The following is a 16,064-nucleotide window of genomic DNA, read 5'->3' on the forward strand; positions in this document are numbered from 1 at the left end:
TTTTTGGAAGAATCCAAGAAGTCTGACTATCCCCTTAGGAGCTGGGTTCCCAGGAGAGAATCCAGTCATTTCATTTTGTCTGAGTTCACTCTCCTTACGTTGTCTCTGGAGGCTCCCTGGAATGCCTCTTTAACCCTACCAGCTTCTCTGCCCACCAGGTGGACTTGGGGTGAAGAAGCAGCATTACAGAGGACCTCCTAACAACTCATAGGGAGCAGAGATGCTGCTTCCATGTGAGCTGTCCCCAGAGATGACAGGATCCCTGGACAGAGGGAAAAGCCAATTCTCTTCTGATCCTTGTTCTCCAGAACACCTGTTGGGGGCTTGTCGAGGGGAAGGGGCACATACTCCAGAAGAGTAGTGGAGACCCTTCACTAACCAAAATGCTGCACCCTAACCCAAGGGTAGTCTCTATCAACATGGCTGACTCCGGGGTCACCGGAACATGGTATAAGCGAAAGAGGACTGACTTTAGAGTCAGAGATTCTTTGTTCTTATCTCACCCCTGATACTCCCTGAGTGAACCTACACAAGTCAGTTTACCTCTATAGACCTCAGTTTCCTTATCTATAAAAGGATTGGACGAGATGGACTCCAAGGTCCCTTCCGGCTCCGGATCTATTATAATCTTACTGAACAGCCCAAGATCTTCTTGAAAGAGTTGGGTGGGTTGGTCAGAGAAATCTGATAAATTACAGATAGATACTCAACTTCCCAAAATGGAAGGCAGTGTACAATCTCCCCCCCCCCTTTTTTCCTTTGGGACCTCTGTCCTATTTTGTCTCATCGTGAAAGTGAGGGGTTGGAAGTAGGTTCAAGGTGGAGAGAAGGGAAGGGGAGGGGTAAAAGGAGGGACTGATATTTCCAAAACAGAGCAAGAGACAGGTCAAAGCTTTTCCAGGCAGACATCCCAGAAAGATCTCTCCATATTGGCCATGAAATGAAAGCCCCCAGTACCCTCTCTTTTTATCCCCTCACCTCTGTCTCCATAATGCAGTTGCCTCCGGTTGGAAATGTTTCCTTTTTGTTGATCAAATGAGATAATATTTGTAAAAAGTGCTTAGCACAGTGCCTGGGACATAGTAGGCTCCATATAAATGCTTCTTTCCTCCCCATCCCCAACCCCCTTTCCTTGTCGAGAACTATAGTTCCAAAAGGGGCACCTGCCTAAATCAACAGCTAGCATGGGGTGAGAGGAAGAAGGGAGAGTAGGCTTCCCTCCCACATATCCCACAGTCTCTCATCCCTTGCTTCCCTCTCACATTCCCTTCAACCTTCAGCACTAAGTTTCTTCATTCTCTACCACCAACATTATCCCACAGCAGCACCACCCACGCCTAGAAACAAAGGGAGAGACCATGGCAAGCAGAAGGGTGTGGATAACCCTTCAATGTGGGGACCTAGAGCGAGGTTACAAGGGTTCCATTTGTCTTCAAGGTCTCCATGAACTCTGCTCTCCCAACCTCCTTCCCACTTTCACCCTTAGGCACCTCCCAGGTTTTGTTGAGGGTGGGGGGTGAAATTCAGGGAGGAAAGGGGGTAAAGGACAGAGTAACCTAGGCTCCCCAAGGCTCCTCTGTCCCATGGAATCAAGGGAGACCTCTCCAGCCCTTCAAAGCATGCTTCAGTTCTCCAAGGTTGTAGTGGTCAGGGAGAGTGCAGAGGAATGTGGGGTGTAGGATACAGATAGAGGAAGTGACCCTGGGGAACCCAGGCATGGAAAGTCAGGACAGAGATGAGGAAAGGGATGCTATGAAAGAAGAACCTTTGAAGAGTACCCAAAACTAATGGGTGAATGAGAGCAAAGACTCACTAAGGAGAGGGCTCTGGGGGTCAGCCTCTACCGCCGAGGCTTCTGTCAACTTAACTCAACAGATACTGATTAGGCACCTTCTGTGCCCACCCACCAAGGCAGGGGAATCATGCCAAGTTCAGGGGCCTCAGGGACCAACCTCCTTGTGTTACAGATGAGGAAACCGAGGCCTCAGAGACTCCAGAGACCAGCAAGCCAAATCACCGCTCCTCCCTCCTTTTGACAGGCCAGGAAACTGAGGCCCAGGGAGGGTAAGCGCCTTGATCAAAAAAGGTTTGGGGAGACCTCGGAGGCCGTCGGGTCAATCCCACCCCTCCTTTTGACAGAGGAGGAAACTGAGGCCCAGAGAGGATGAATGCCTTGCTCGCGGAAGGCCTGGGGAGACCTTAGGAACCATCAAGCCTATCCCTTCTCCCCATTTTACAGATGAGGAAACTGAGGCCCAGGGAGGGTGGCTTGATCGGGAAGGTTTCCGGGAGAAGGTGTTATAGATGGGCAGGAATGTTTAACGCCCGACCCCCAAGTGGGCCCTGGAGAGAGGCAAACCAGAAAGTTTATGAAAGTCCAACATCCTCCTTTCCCTCCCCACGCTGCCCCCACCCCCACCCCAGCTCCATTTTCCTTTTTCTCCTCCCCCAACTCCTTTCCTCACCCCCCCCCACTTGTTCCAAGGCAGGGAGAGTTAAAAGCTCATTAATGTGCAGGCACCCCCGGCCCCTTTGAATCTCCTCACAGGATGTGAACGGGCAGGAGCTGGCCCCTGTTGCCACAGCAACTTCGGTGGGAGTTCCCAGACGCTAGGCAACCCTCCCATGACCCTACCTGACCTTTCACCCCGAGTGACCCTGGGGACAATGGGAGTGCACGCTAGAGGGGCCCAGGACGCTTTTCAGCCCGGCCGCCAGCCGGCTCAACCCGCCCCCCTCCCCCTGGGCAGGCTCCACCCCCTCCCCAGGCTCCCGCACTGCCCAGCCCCCTGCAAGCCCGGCATCCTCCCCCTCCCCCGCTTCTCCTGGGGGTAGTGGGGCTGCTGGTCTCCTCCCCCTTCCCAAGCCTCCCCGAGCTGGCTCAGGCTGCTGTGCCCCTCACCCCTCACCCCATCATGACGCTGGGGAATCCTTGAGTGCCCAGGTGTACGTTAAGATAGGGACCCTGCCTCCATGGAGCATACAATCTGGTACAGGCACAGATGTAATTATCAAAATACATAATAGGACATGGGAAAGGGTGTTAAGAGAGGAGGCCAGAACAAAGGCTGTGTGACATCAGAGGGAGAAGGATGTTACTAACATGGGGTGATCAGAAGAGGCTTCGTGGAGAATGGGCCATTTGGGGAGGGGGCTCACCCCAGGCCAGAGTTTCCTCTTTGGTACAGTAAGGGGGGATGGACTGGACAACTTCTACTGAATTACCGTTGGGTAGTAGAGGGCTAGTGCTGGCATTGACAAGACATGAGTTTGAATTCTGCTTCAGATACTGTGTTACCTTGGGCAAGTCACTTATCTTTCTTCAGCCCCAGTCTCTTCATCTGAAAAACAGGGCTCATAATCGGCCCAATCTCCCAGGGTTGTGGTGAGGATTAAAGATAATGGATGTAAATCAAATGAGATGACATGTGTAAAACTCTTTGCAAACCTTTAAAAAACTATTTTTTAGCCATTATTAGTCATCTATAACTCAAGAGCCCTGGCCACCAAACAGCCTGAATCCTTACTCTCAGTACATTCTAGGGTGCTCAGAACCCTGGCAAGAGGTGGGGATTGCCTTGGAATACTAAAGTGGCTCTCCCTACCAAGGTCTTCTTCAGTGGGTAAAGGGCCTAAAGCAAATCCCTGGTGGGATCTCCTGCTGTCCTTAGAATACACAGCAGTACAGCAAACATGTTAATACAGGTCCCATCAGAGTAAGGTTAGCAGCCTAGGGGGAGAGGGCGGAGATAGAACCAGAACTAGTAGTTGGATAGGCAGCCAGCAAGGGCACAAAATGCAGGGACAGAGGCTGGGTGAGGAGGGGAGGCCGTTTTGAATATTTTTTTTTTACAAAAGCACATTTTTAAAGACTAGAATGTCCCACCTTCGATGGTCTTTATGTTATAAAATATTAACAATGTAGATCTATGGTGGACAGTAGGAGAGAAGGACATGTGTGTACTCACACCCTTGTACCATCTTCAAGCCTTGCCCTGGGCCTTGACAAGTGTCTTGTCCCAGTTCTGATGGATTGTGTTAAATGGCAGATCCTTTTTTTTTTTAAAGCATTTTAAACCCTTCACAAACTACTTCCTCCTTTCCTTCTTTCTTTCCTTCCTTCCCCCCCCTTCCCTTCTTTCTTTCTTTCTTGCAATCAGGGGTAAGTGACTTGCCCAGGGTCACACAGCTAATAAGTATCTGAGGCCATATTTGAACTCAGGTCCTCCTATACCCCTCCTTACCTTTCCATGCAGATTACATGCAACATATGTCACGCACACTCACGTCCCTTATGCCTGGAATGTTCCCTCTTCACCTCTGCCTCTTTGAACTGATAATTTCTTTAAGTCTCCGTTTTAAGAGCCACCTTTTCCCAAAGGCTTTTCCTTCAGTTGTTAGTACCTCCCCACTCCACCCTCAATCCCTATGACTTTATCAAATTGAATTTGTATATACCCTCTTTTTCCTATTCTGCAAACAGGTTGTATCCCCCAGTAGAATCTAAGTTCCCCGAAGACAAGGACTAAATTGACTTTTCCATGTGTAGCCTCAGAGCCTAGACCAGTGCATAGTACATGGTAATGAATCAATAAAGAATTGTGGATTGATTGATTGAGCACATGTTATCCCAGCTGTCTGCTTTCCTAAGTCCTTTCCAGAGCCAACAACTGGAACTATGACTCTGTCTGCCCCGCTGAGCCTGTTAGTCCCATTAACACTTGCTTAATGAGGGAAAAAGGAGATTTTCAGGGAGAGGATGGAACTGGAAGAGGTGGAAAAAATACTGACCCCCTCCTCTCCCCCTTTACTGAGGCCATTGGGCAGGATTGAGGGTAAGGGGAGACTTGTCAGAGATAGAGGAGAGGTAGGCTATGGAAAGGGGTGGTTAGATGGAGCAGCCCAGGCCTCTTCCCTTCCACGTCCTGGTCTGGCCTTTTCAGGCTTCTCCCCCTCCACTGTCTCACTCTATTTGAACAAGTTTACCAACTGCATGGAAACAGGGGCTCCCATCATGTTTCAAGGTGAAGCAGGCTCCCTCTCTAGCACTGTGTGCTTTGGCCTAAACTATTCACCAGCCTGATTTCTGACTCTCCCTGTTTATCTCTTTCCTTCTGTCGACTCATTGCTATGGTAGGTCCTCTCTCTTTCCCTCCCTCCCCACCACACCCCGAACCATCCAGGCTTTAGACCTCTCCTGTTGCAGCCGCTCTCCTGAGCTCCATTTCTACATTTCCAACTGCCCACTGGATCTGTCCTCTAGGAAAGATGTCCCTCTGGTACCTACAAACTTCACACGTCTGGTTAGGGTACCGCCCTCTGCCTGATCTCCTGGGCAGGATGCCTCAGCATCCTTTTTGACTCTTCCCCTTCTTTCATCCCCTAGATCCAAACAGTTAACAAGTCTGGTTGAGTGTACTCCATTGTATCTCCTGTATCCGTCCCCTCCTCTCTATTTTCTACCCCCCACCATTCAGGACCTCATCACCTCTCGTCTGGATTATTGTAATAGCTTCTTAACTAGTCTCCCTGACTCCAATCTCTCCTCTGGATTCTTGTAATAGTCTCCTAACTAGTCTCCCTGACTCCAATCTTTTGCCTGGATTATTGTAATAGCCTCTTAACTAGTCTTCCTAACTAATCTCCCTGACTCCAATCTCTCATCTGGATTATTGTAACAGCCTCCTAACTAGTCTTTCTGACTCCAATCTCTCGTCTGGATTATTGTAATAGCTTCTTAGTCTCCCTGACTCCAGTCTCTCATCTGGATTCTTGTAATAGCCTCCTAACTAGTCTCCCTGACTCTAGTCTCTCGTCTGGATTATTGTAATAGCTTCTTAGTCTCCCTGACTCCAGTCTCTCATCTGGATTCTTGTAATAGCCTCCTAACTAGTCTCCCTGACTCCAATCTCTTTTCTTTTCCATCCAATCCATCCTTTGACTTAGGCTATCCAAGTAATCTTCCTAAGGGCTCCTGCACCTGCCTGCACATAAATAAAAATATGAAATATATTAAAAATGACTTCCAAGGTAATTAATGCCTTGGGAAAGGGGAGAGGACACTGGTTCCTTGGGGGAAGGGCTTCATGTTGCAGGTGTCGCTTAAGCAGAATTTTGAAAGAAAGGATTCAAAAGGCAGAGGTGAGGAGGGGTGTATTCTAGGCCTGGGAGCAGGCAGTGCTAAGGGGAGGGGACAGCACCCCTGGGTGGAACAGCAGCAAAGCCCATTTGGCTGTCTGTAGTATCACAGTGTGTGAGAAGGGGAGTAACGTATCACACGGTTGGAAAGGTATGTTGGGGTCAGGTTGTAAAAGGCTTTAAAGGCTAAACATAGGAACTTATATTTGATCCTAGAGTCCCTGGATAAGGCACCCCTGGAATTTGTTGAGTAGGGGGAGTGTCGTGGTCAGATCTGTGCTTTAGAAAAACCACTTTGGCAGCTGAGTGGAGGATGGATCAGAGAGGAGGAAGTTTTGAGGGAGGGTACTCAATTAGAAGGCCATTGCAATAGTCCAGGGGAGACCTGATTGAGGGCTGAAATCAGAAAGGTGGTTGTGTGAGTAGAGAGCAGGGGACAGTGGCAAGACATACTGTTCAAGTAGAAAGGACAAGATTTGGCACCAACTGTACATGTGGACCAAAGGAGGGTAAGGAGTTAAAAGGCAATGCCAGGGTTGGGATCTTGGGTGACTGGTGGGATGGTGCCCTCCGGAGTACTGGGAAGGTGGAGAGTGGATGGGGGAAGAGATCCTGAGTTCCATTTTGGATACCCTACACTGGAGCCAGGCAAGATGGCAGGCCAATTTCAGATCTGGTCCTGTACCCTCCAGGCTCTTTGCACATGGGCAGGCAGGCAGGTCTGCATGGTTGGACACCTCTTCTCCTTTCTGCTTTTTGGAATGCCTTTCCTTCAAGGCAACACTTTCATAAAGCCTTCTCCAACCTCCCTTCCCTTTCTGCCCTCTAAAATCAATATCTCCCTCTTTCAATTTTCCTAGAGCTCTTTATCTGGATCCTTCCTTTGCCCTTATCATACTTGATCTTGAAACTTATTTGAATATATGCTGGACTCCCTTCATTAGATTATAAGTTTCCTGAAGGCAGGGATTATGTTCTTTTCATCTTTGCATGTCTCCACAGTACCTTGACATAAGCAAATCTTTGTTGACTTGACTGTTTACCCAGTAAACTTTCCAATAAGAGATTGGAATAAGAGAGAAAGAAGGGGAAGAACAGAAAGACTTTAAGCGGTAACAAGAGACTGTGAAATTAAGCACAGAGGGGCAGGAACATGGAGACAGGGGCAATCACACCTGTCCAGTTGGCGAAAATTATTTAAAAAAACAACTGGGATAATATTGAAGGATTTTACACTAATACATTCTTGATGGAACTATGAGTTGGTCCAATTATTTTGAAAAAAATGGTTTGGTATTATGGGAGAAAAATCACCAATTGTTTATTTTCTTTGACCCATTGATCTGACTACTGGGCATATATGGCTAAAAGGTTAATGACAAAAAGAAAGGTCCCATATCATAAACGATATTTGTAGCAGTGCCCTTTGTGATATTAAAAAAAAATCTGCAGACAAAACAAGTAATTATCTATTGGCAGAAGTTTGAGAAAATTATGATATACAAATGTTTTAGAAAATCATTGCTCTATAAAAAAGCTATAAATAAGAGGAATTCAAAGAATTCAGGAATTGAAAGTAGAACCCAGAAAACAGTATACACAATGACTACAATAATGTAAATAAAAACAGTACTAAATGGTAACTGAACCCAGATTAATTGCAGTGAAGGATCTTCGTTCAGGAAACAGAGGATTAAATACATATCTTGTCTCTCAGAGAGGTGGGGGACTATGGAGGTGGAACACTGTATATGTTGTCAGATGTGGCTGCTCTGTGCATTGCTTTCGCTCATCTGTTTTTCTTTGTTACAAGGAAGGGTTCGATGTATGTGTACTCATGCATGTGCATTTGGGGAGGAGTATATAAAAAATTATTATGATGTAAGAAAATGACTCAGTAAAAAATAGGGGAAAAGATATAGACTAGAGGAAGGTCTACTCATCCTTAACTCAAGTAATAAACTCTTCATTAAGAGTCTGTCCCAGAGGGTCATTTCCTATCATTGGGGGAGGGATGGGAGTGTTGGGGGAATGGGAGCTAAACTTCCTTGCTTCTTTCCTTCCACAAATATTTAATGAACACCTACTAAGTGTATTACACTGTACTTTCCTCCCCCTTTTTCCTAATGGAGAGGCAGACTTCAGAGATGCCATTCAAAGAGTATTGGATTGTGAATCTGAAGACTGTCTGGATCCAAGTCTTAGCTTTGACACTAATTAGCAGTAGGCCTACAGGTAAGTCTCTTAACATGTCCAGGCCTCTGTTTCTTCATCTATAAAATGGAAAAATAATGCCTATTTGAAAGGATCAAATGAAATCATGTATGTGAAAGTTTCAGCTCTATAGAGACATAATGTATTTATTTATTTAAGGAAAGGCCTCCAAGGACTTCCTCATAGATGCTGGAGCATGGGAAGGGGTAGTGGAGGAGGGATAAAGGAGTGGGAGAAGGAAGAAGGGGCCCTGTCCCTGGGGCAGCTACCAGGGTTTCTTTCCCACAGTCCCCTCTGCTTGGCCAATTCCCAAGGCAATGAGCTGAAGGGGTTATATGGGTCCCAGAGAGTTCAGGACCTAAGGCTCCCCAAGTAGCCCTAATAAAAAGCAGTGAGGGAAGGAGTGATGGAATTTATATTCCAACCTTCTCCTCTCCTCCCCTCCCCACCCCCATTCCACTCCCTTCCCCGCCCCTCCCTCCCCTCCCCCCCCTCACTGGGCTGTGGTTAGCTAGGGCCCCACCCTGTGCATCACATTTGGGAAACAGAAGGATTGCCTAGGGCATTGGGCCATTTAAAAGTCCAAAGAAAAACAAAAACAGGAATAAACAGAACACATAAACATGGGCTGTGTATACATAGCTCTCTTGAAGTGGAAAACTGAAAACTTTGGTAGAAAATGAGGCACCATGTGGTGCAAAGGTAAGAACACTAGGTCTCAGTCAAAAGAACTGGGTTCAAGTTTTAACCCTACTGCTGACCTTGGTTCAAGCCTTTTCTCCTCTCTGAGCCTCAGTTTCCCAGGCTGTGAAGTAAAGAGCTTGGACTCTATGTTCCATAAAGTCCCTTCCAGTCTTACAACACAGCTCACAACTCTTATCTTTTTGGTCCTGTCCCACTCTTGGTGACCCCATTTGGGGGCATTTCTTGGCAAAGAAATTGAAGTGGTTTGACATTTCCTTCTTGTATTGCTTTACCCTAAAAGACCATTTTACATATAACATCTTATTCACACACCGCGCCCCCCCCACACACACCAGCTTCATGTGGTAGGTTGTCTGATTTTACAAATCAGGAAACTGAGCCTCAGAGATGGAAAGTCATCTACCCTAGGTGACATGGCTAAGAGATGGCAGGAATGTCACCTGACTGGGCAGCCACCAGGGCTCCTTCCATCATCCCAGACTGCCTCTTTAAATATAGCTAGCCCAAGAAATTCAGGCCCTCCACGGCTACAATTGTGGGGGATTTTGAGAAGACAGACTTAAATTATCTAGATATCTGTGTCCATACTTTACTCTATCGGTGCTCCTCAAAGCAAGAGGTACTTTTTCAAATACTAAATAAATGTTTTAAAATAAGACTTTGCCCTAGGTGATAATTTCCCCTTGCATTCAATATTCCTGGCACAGTTCACACACTTAGAGGGAGGGGGAGAGGGAGCATGGTACAGGAACCCTTGCCGGAGGGGGTATATAGCCACGTAAAAATGGGTGCGGATTGGGGGACTTTTTCTGAAGTAGGAGTGCTTTGTTTTTTGTTGTGTTTTGATATAAAGTTTGTCTGTCTAGGGGTGGGGTAGGGAACATTTGCACTTTTGTTACGGGGAAAACCAGTTGAGTTTCTGCTTCCTGCTCCCCAGGAGAAAGGGGGCTCTGATTCGAGGGTTCCTGATGTGCCTTTGGAGACCTTCTCTTATTGGGATTTTTGAGCATCGCTAGGGACACTCCGAGACACTAACAGACAGTATATCCGCCTAGAATGGCAGACGGGGGCTTGGAAACATCTCTTGTTCTGTTCCAAGAGGTAGGGAAAAGGAAATTATTTTTTCAGCGCTCAAACTCTTCCAGCATCAAATGATACTAAGAAAGGCAATAATTTCTTTCAGAGAAGTTCTAGGTTCATCTGACACACACTCCAGTGGTATAAGATGACCTTAGGCCAGTTACTGCACATCTGTGCCTCAGTTTCCTCCTCTGAAAAATGGGAGAAGTGGGAGAGGCTAGCCTAGAATCTAGATGTTTGAGAAGCCTTAGTTTTCTACTAACCCTCACCCTTCTATGTTCTTTGTTATAACTCTGTACATTCTGAGAGCCCTGTGTTCTGTGTTCTAATATTCCATGTTCTAAGGTCTTTTCCTGCCCAGGTAATCCCATGTTCTGTGTTTAACATTCTATATTTTAAGATGGTTACTACCCATTTCTCAAAAGAAAGTTGAGATGCACATATTTAGAGAATCCACCCCAAATATTCACATGGGCTATTTGTGCCTGATCTGTGGTAGAACATTCGGAGCTCATATTGGTCTGATCAACCACAATCGGACACACTGAAGCTTGACTCTAGTATAGTGATGTCATTTTGGTCCTCTTCGAGAATGAAGGACAACAACCACCCAACAACCTGTATGACCATGGGCAAGTCACTAACCTCCATGTGCCTCAGTTTCCTCATCTGCAAAATGAAGCAACCCACATTCTTTCCAGCTCAAAGCCTATAATCTGATGATTTTAAGATTCCAGTCAGCTGTTACTCCACGTTCTATGTTCTAATATTTGATAATCTAAGACAGGAGGTGTCATGGTACTAGTGGTAAGGTCTCCTGGAGTCAGAGGTCTTGGGTTCAAATCCCACCTCTGATGCTTACTGCATGTATGACATTGGGTAAGTCACTGAACCACAGTTGCCTCATCTGTAAAATGAGGGGGTTGAATTAGATGCCCTCTAATGTCCTTCCTGGCTCTGACTTTCTGTATCTAATACTTGATGTTCCAAGATCCACTTCAGGTCAGAACAATGGTCTGAGAGTGCCCAGAGGTGGTTCCGATGCTTATTCTTGTAGCTAAAATTAGCAGAGTGACTTGAGGCAATTTACTTTCTCTTTCTTGGCCCCAGTTTTCTTATCTGTAAATTGAGAGGGTGCTGGTAGATTAAATCACTTTGAAAATCTCTTGCAATTCAGATTTGAAGATTCCAGGAGCCTCTCTTTCCTCTCAGGGTCTCAGGATCAATGTGATTCAGAGTGGGCAGGATTAGTGTCCGGGGTTAGGGTTGGGGGCGGCAGTGGCAGTGGAGTGATTGGAGAGGGGACAGGCTGGGGCCTCAGCTGGGGCCTGGAATGGCAGGGGTGTGCCTCCCTTTCACATCTTTGTATTTCCACATTCACCTTGAAGCCATCAGGGCTAACAGGGGCAGCTTCAGATGTGAGAAGCAAAAACAAATAAATGAAGGAGAATCCCAGGCTGAAGGCTGGCCCAGCCGGTTTTCCCCAAACAAGTAAAGCATGATTCTCCCTCTTTTCCCCAACCCATGAGACCTGGGGCCCCTGCCTTGTCATTATACATACAGCTGAGCTCATTGGGCAGTGTCAGTGGCTCTAACTGTCTTGTAGACACAGTTCTGACCTTAATTATTTACAGGAAATAGGGTGTGTGTATGGGGAAGGGAGGGGGCTGGCATAATTGAAAGGGGGAATAGGATACGGAAGTGGGGGTGGTATTCAAACAGAGAGGGACCCAGAGGATCCCCATGAATTTGATCTATCAAAAAATTAGGTACTCAGAAAATATTGTGGCACAGTGGATAGAGAGCTGACCTTAGAATTAGAAAGACCTAATTTCAAGTCCATGTCCTATAGGAAGTCTTTCCCAACTCCTTTTAATTCTAGTTCTTCATTGCTTATTTCCTATTTATTCCGTATATAACTTATTTGTACTTAGTTGTTTGCAAGCTGTCTCTCCTTTAGACTGTACGCCCCTTGAGGGCAGGGACTGTCTTCTGCCTTTCTTTTTATATCCCCTTAGCACAGTGGCCCATAGTAGGTGCTTACTTACTGACTTACTGACACATACTGGCTGGAGGAGTCACTTAATGTCTGAGTTTTCTAGACAACTCTCTGAGACGATAAGCTGTAGGAGAGGTGCCTATCTTTATTGGTAGAGAGAATTTCCTGGATTGAAGAGGATGACATGAAAGGTCTAGACATCATTTCTGCCCCATCCTCAGATGAGGGGAACATACTGGATCTCTAAGGTCACTTAACTCTAAATCCTTTATCTTCCCTTACCCTACCCCAAACCTGCAACCTAGAACTGGAGGCCTCTTCCAGGCTGCAAGGACCACATCATCTTTGGATGCCTGGGCCCCCTGGAACCCTGAGGGGACAAAAGAGGTGGGGGTACTGGCCAGAGAGATTTAGGATCATAGTTCATAAGATCATAGATTTAGGGCTGGAGGGGACGTAGATGCCAAAGCATTCTTTCAATTTTATAGACAAGAATACTGAGACCCAGAGAGCAGAAAAGAGACTCATCCAAGATTACACACAGTAAGTGGTGGAGATGGGATTTGAACCCAAATCTCTTTTAACTATACCTTGCTGGGAAGATCAAAGTAGGCGGATCTCTACCCAGCCAGCCTCAATCACAGGATACCCCAGAAATGGGCCACATGGTCCTTAAACCATCTATCCACTCACATGCTGAACGTGCACAGACTCTGGTCCTTCTAGTTCCCAGATGAGGGCACAGTAACTCTCCAGTCAATTCAGGCTCCATCCAAGCCCCACCCCCTAGAGTTTCCTCCCGAAGGGAGCCTCCTTGAAGTTAGACTTAACCCATTCCCCTGGGCCCCATCTCCTCTGCCAGTTCCCAGCCACCTAGAAGACTAAATGGTAGCCGATGCCTGGCAGGGGCGCTAGAAGACTGAACCTTTTCGAGATCAGAGAAATGAGGCCGGAGGGATGGAAGAAAGGCAGTTTGTCACCGGGCAGAAGCTCCCTTCTCATTAAGCCGGGGGTGGGAGTAAGGCCCAGTTCTCCTTCTTTCCCCTCCCCCCAGCCTGAGGGATCAGAGGAGACAGACGGATGGAGCTGAAATGGGATGGGGGGGGGGGCCGCTGAACGTGGGGGTCGGGGGGGGGGGGAACGAGCTGGGTGGGGGAAGGGGAGTGAGAGACGGCTCCTACCTGTTGCTGCTGAAAGTGCAAGAGCTCCACAGGGCTCATCTCGCCGTTGCTCTCCCCGCCGGTTCCTCCATCCCTCCCTGCTCCTCCTCCTCCTCCTCCTCCTCCTGCTCCTGTCACAGTTCCTGCGGCTCCAGCGCCACCACCGCCACCATCGCTCTGGCTGGAGAGACTGCTGACTCCGTTCTGACCGGACGGGGCCGACCTGATTGTCTCCGAGGCGGATTCCACCATCATGTCGCTCTAGCGGGACCTGGAGGAGGGGATGGGGACGGGGATGGGGAGGGGGGTAGGGAAGAGAGGAGGGGCTGAGACTCGGGACCTGGGCCGGCAGGGCTGGCTCCCGATCTCAAGGCAGTTTTCTGTCCCCGATACCCACATGCCCCAACTAGAGTCTGCTTCTCAGGCACCACCCCCACCCTATCCAACCCCCTCCCCCAAATTCTGCAGGCAGACATTCCCTTGCTTGTAGCCTCCTCCCTCTTGGCCTGAAGCTCCCCCAAGCACATGCCAAGGCAGAAGTGGGGGGGGGGGATGAAAGGAGAATCATCCCCAGAGTGAAGCTGGTATTAGGTGAGTCTTCCATCTCTAGTCTAACATTGGGCATGTGGAGACCCCAGTACTGGAAGGGCTGAGCAGGAAGAAGGCAGCGGAGCGATGGCGTTACTCTCCTACTCCTTGTTAAAAACCTATTAACTTCTATTTTCTCCAGTTCTTAGGATAAGGCCCTTAGGAGTTTAGAAGAGCTGTATTCCAGGTCTGCCCAGCCCTGTCCCCAACTCTCCAACTGACCCTCCTCAAAAAATTCACAGGAGGAAGTTCACAGTATGTGGAGATGGCGGGGGAAGGAGAGAGATAGGAAGAAATTAACTTGACTCCCCCCTCCCTGGAAATTAACGTGAGGTGGGGGTGTGGGGGTTAGAAACCAAATTATAGGACTTTAATGGACTTTAGAGAGGGACCAATCCAACCGAATAAACATTTATTAAGTGCCTACTGTGCGTCGGGCATCGTGCTAAGTGACGGACAATTAATAAAAGAGTCAGAACCTTCCTTCTCTTCACCTTCCCCATTCTATTCTACAGGTGAGGAAACTGATGTCCCTGAGGGGTTAATGATCCATATAATTAGTCATACAGCTAGTTAGTTGAGCTGGAATTTTAATCTAGACTAACCTCTGACTCCAAAATTCAGGGTTCTTTCCATTCTATCAGGCGGCTTCTACATATCTAGGAAAAGAGAAGCGTCCCACTACCCTTCCCAATTAGACCAGCTCCTAGAACTGTTCCCTGCTTCTCCAAAACTGCTCCCACACCCACCCCAGTCAATCCCAGTTTTCTTTTGGGAAAAGGGCCAGATATATCTTCCCAGTGTCTCTGATTTAGAACCCAGTATACCCAGGATGGAGGGCTGTTCTTCCAATCTTGTTTTGTCATGGCTTCATAGAAAATTAGGGAATGAACAGTTGGAAAACAGTCAGATATTCAGAGGACACATCAACAACTCAAGCCTCTGCCAAAGCTATGGCTTCAGGATTTTTCCCTCTTCCCTGAAAGGAGACAGAATTCCCAGCCCTTCTTTGGTTGACCTAGAATGGCTAGGTTTGGGTTTCTGTCTTTGTAGATGACCCTTGTCGTTGAGATGTGAGAGGACTGGGGAGACCTTCCAGTCAAATTCTATGGAGAGTGATGGATTTGGAAGCGAAAGCCTTGAGTTTGAATCCTGTGGCTTTAATTTACTAATGTGTAATCTTGGGCAAGTCATTTGCCCTTCTCTGGGCCTCAGTCTTCTCATCTGTATACTGGGGTGGTTGGACTGAATTCCTCAGATTCCTGCCATCTCTAAATCTATAATCCTATGATTCTAGGTGCTACATTTCAATTCAACAAACATGTATTAAGCAGCTACTGTGTGCAAAGGTATTTGGGGGGGGAGATATAAAGATTAGATAAGACATGACCTTCCTCTTTACCCCCTATCCGAGGCCAACTTAATTTCCCTGGATTTCAGTTTTTGCAACAGTTAAATGAGGGGGTTGGAATAGATGGGTTCCAAGGTCCAAGGTCTTTGGTTTACGGTACCTTGAACCTACTTGCTATAGGCCAAACTCAGCATTCCATCCCCTGCCTTCATAATTTTCTTTTTAAATTTCATTTTAAAAATAATATTTTTCTCCCAATTATATGTAAAGGCAATTTTAAGCATTCATTTCTACAAGAGTTTAATTTCCAGATTTTTTTCTCCCTCCCTCCTCTCCCTTCTTCCTAAATTTGATATAGGTAATATACTTCTTGCCTGTCTTAGCACAGCCTTTCCCCCATGCCTAGAATACGCTCCCTCCTCACTTCCATTTCTCAGAAGCCCCAGCTTCATTCAAAGGTTAGCTCATGAGGCACCTCCTAATTGAATTTCTTGATTCCATTGTTTATTTATTCTCTTTCCCACCTCAAGTAAATTTGTGTATATGAATCTGTTTACACATTATATCCTACCAGTACACTGTGAACTCCTTGATTTTCATTTAATTTTTCTTTGTGTCCCTAAAATCTAGCCTTGTACCTTGCCCTTAGTAGGTGCTTTATAAATGCTTTTTAAGGGTTAGATTGAATGGTCCTTGTGCTCACAAGGAATATTAGGAGGACATGAAATGTAGTGGAAAGCACGCTGCATTTCAAATCAAGGGACCTGTAGTGAAGTTCTAGCTTTGTTCCTAACTAGCTATATGACTTTAGGTCATTTACTTTTAGTCA

At 46.9% G+C, this 16,064-nt stretch overlaps 1 protein-coding gene across 2 annotated transcripts in view; it reads right to left on the bottom strand.

Moving 5' to 3' along the window:
* Positions 1 to 16,064, bottom strand: part of FOXP4 (forkhead box P4) — a 95,765-nt gene that overhangs the window by 56,143 nt on the left and 23,558 nt on the right. For both annotated transcript variants that reach the window (XM_036768848.1, XM_036768847.1), the window contains exon 2: positions 13,318 to 13,567. In XM_036768848.1, the coding sequence (XP_036624743.1) occupies positions 13,318 to 13,551 (234 nt within the window). In that variant the 5' untranslated portion in view covers positions 13,552 to 13,567. The remainder of the gene's footprint in view (positions 1 to 13,317; positions 13,568 to 16,064) is intronic.

The sequence above is a fragment of the Trichosurus vulpecula genome, chromosome 7, assembly GCF_011100635.1.
Source record: "Trichosurus vulpecula isolate mTriVul1 chromosome 7, mTriVul1.pri, whole genome shotgun sequence".
Lineage (NCBI taxonomy): Eukaryota > Metazoa > Chordata > Mammalia > Diprotodontia > Phalangeridae > Trichosurus > Trichosurus vulpecula.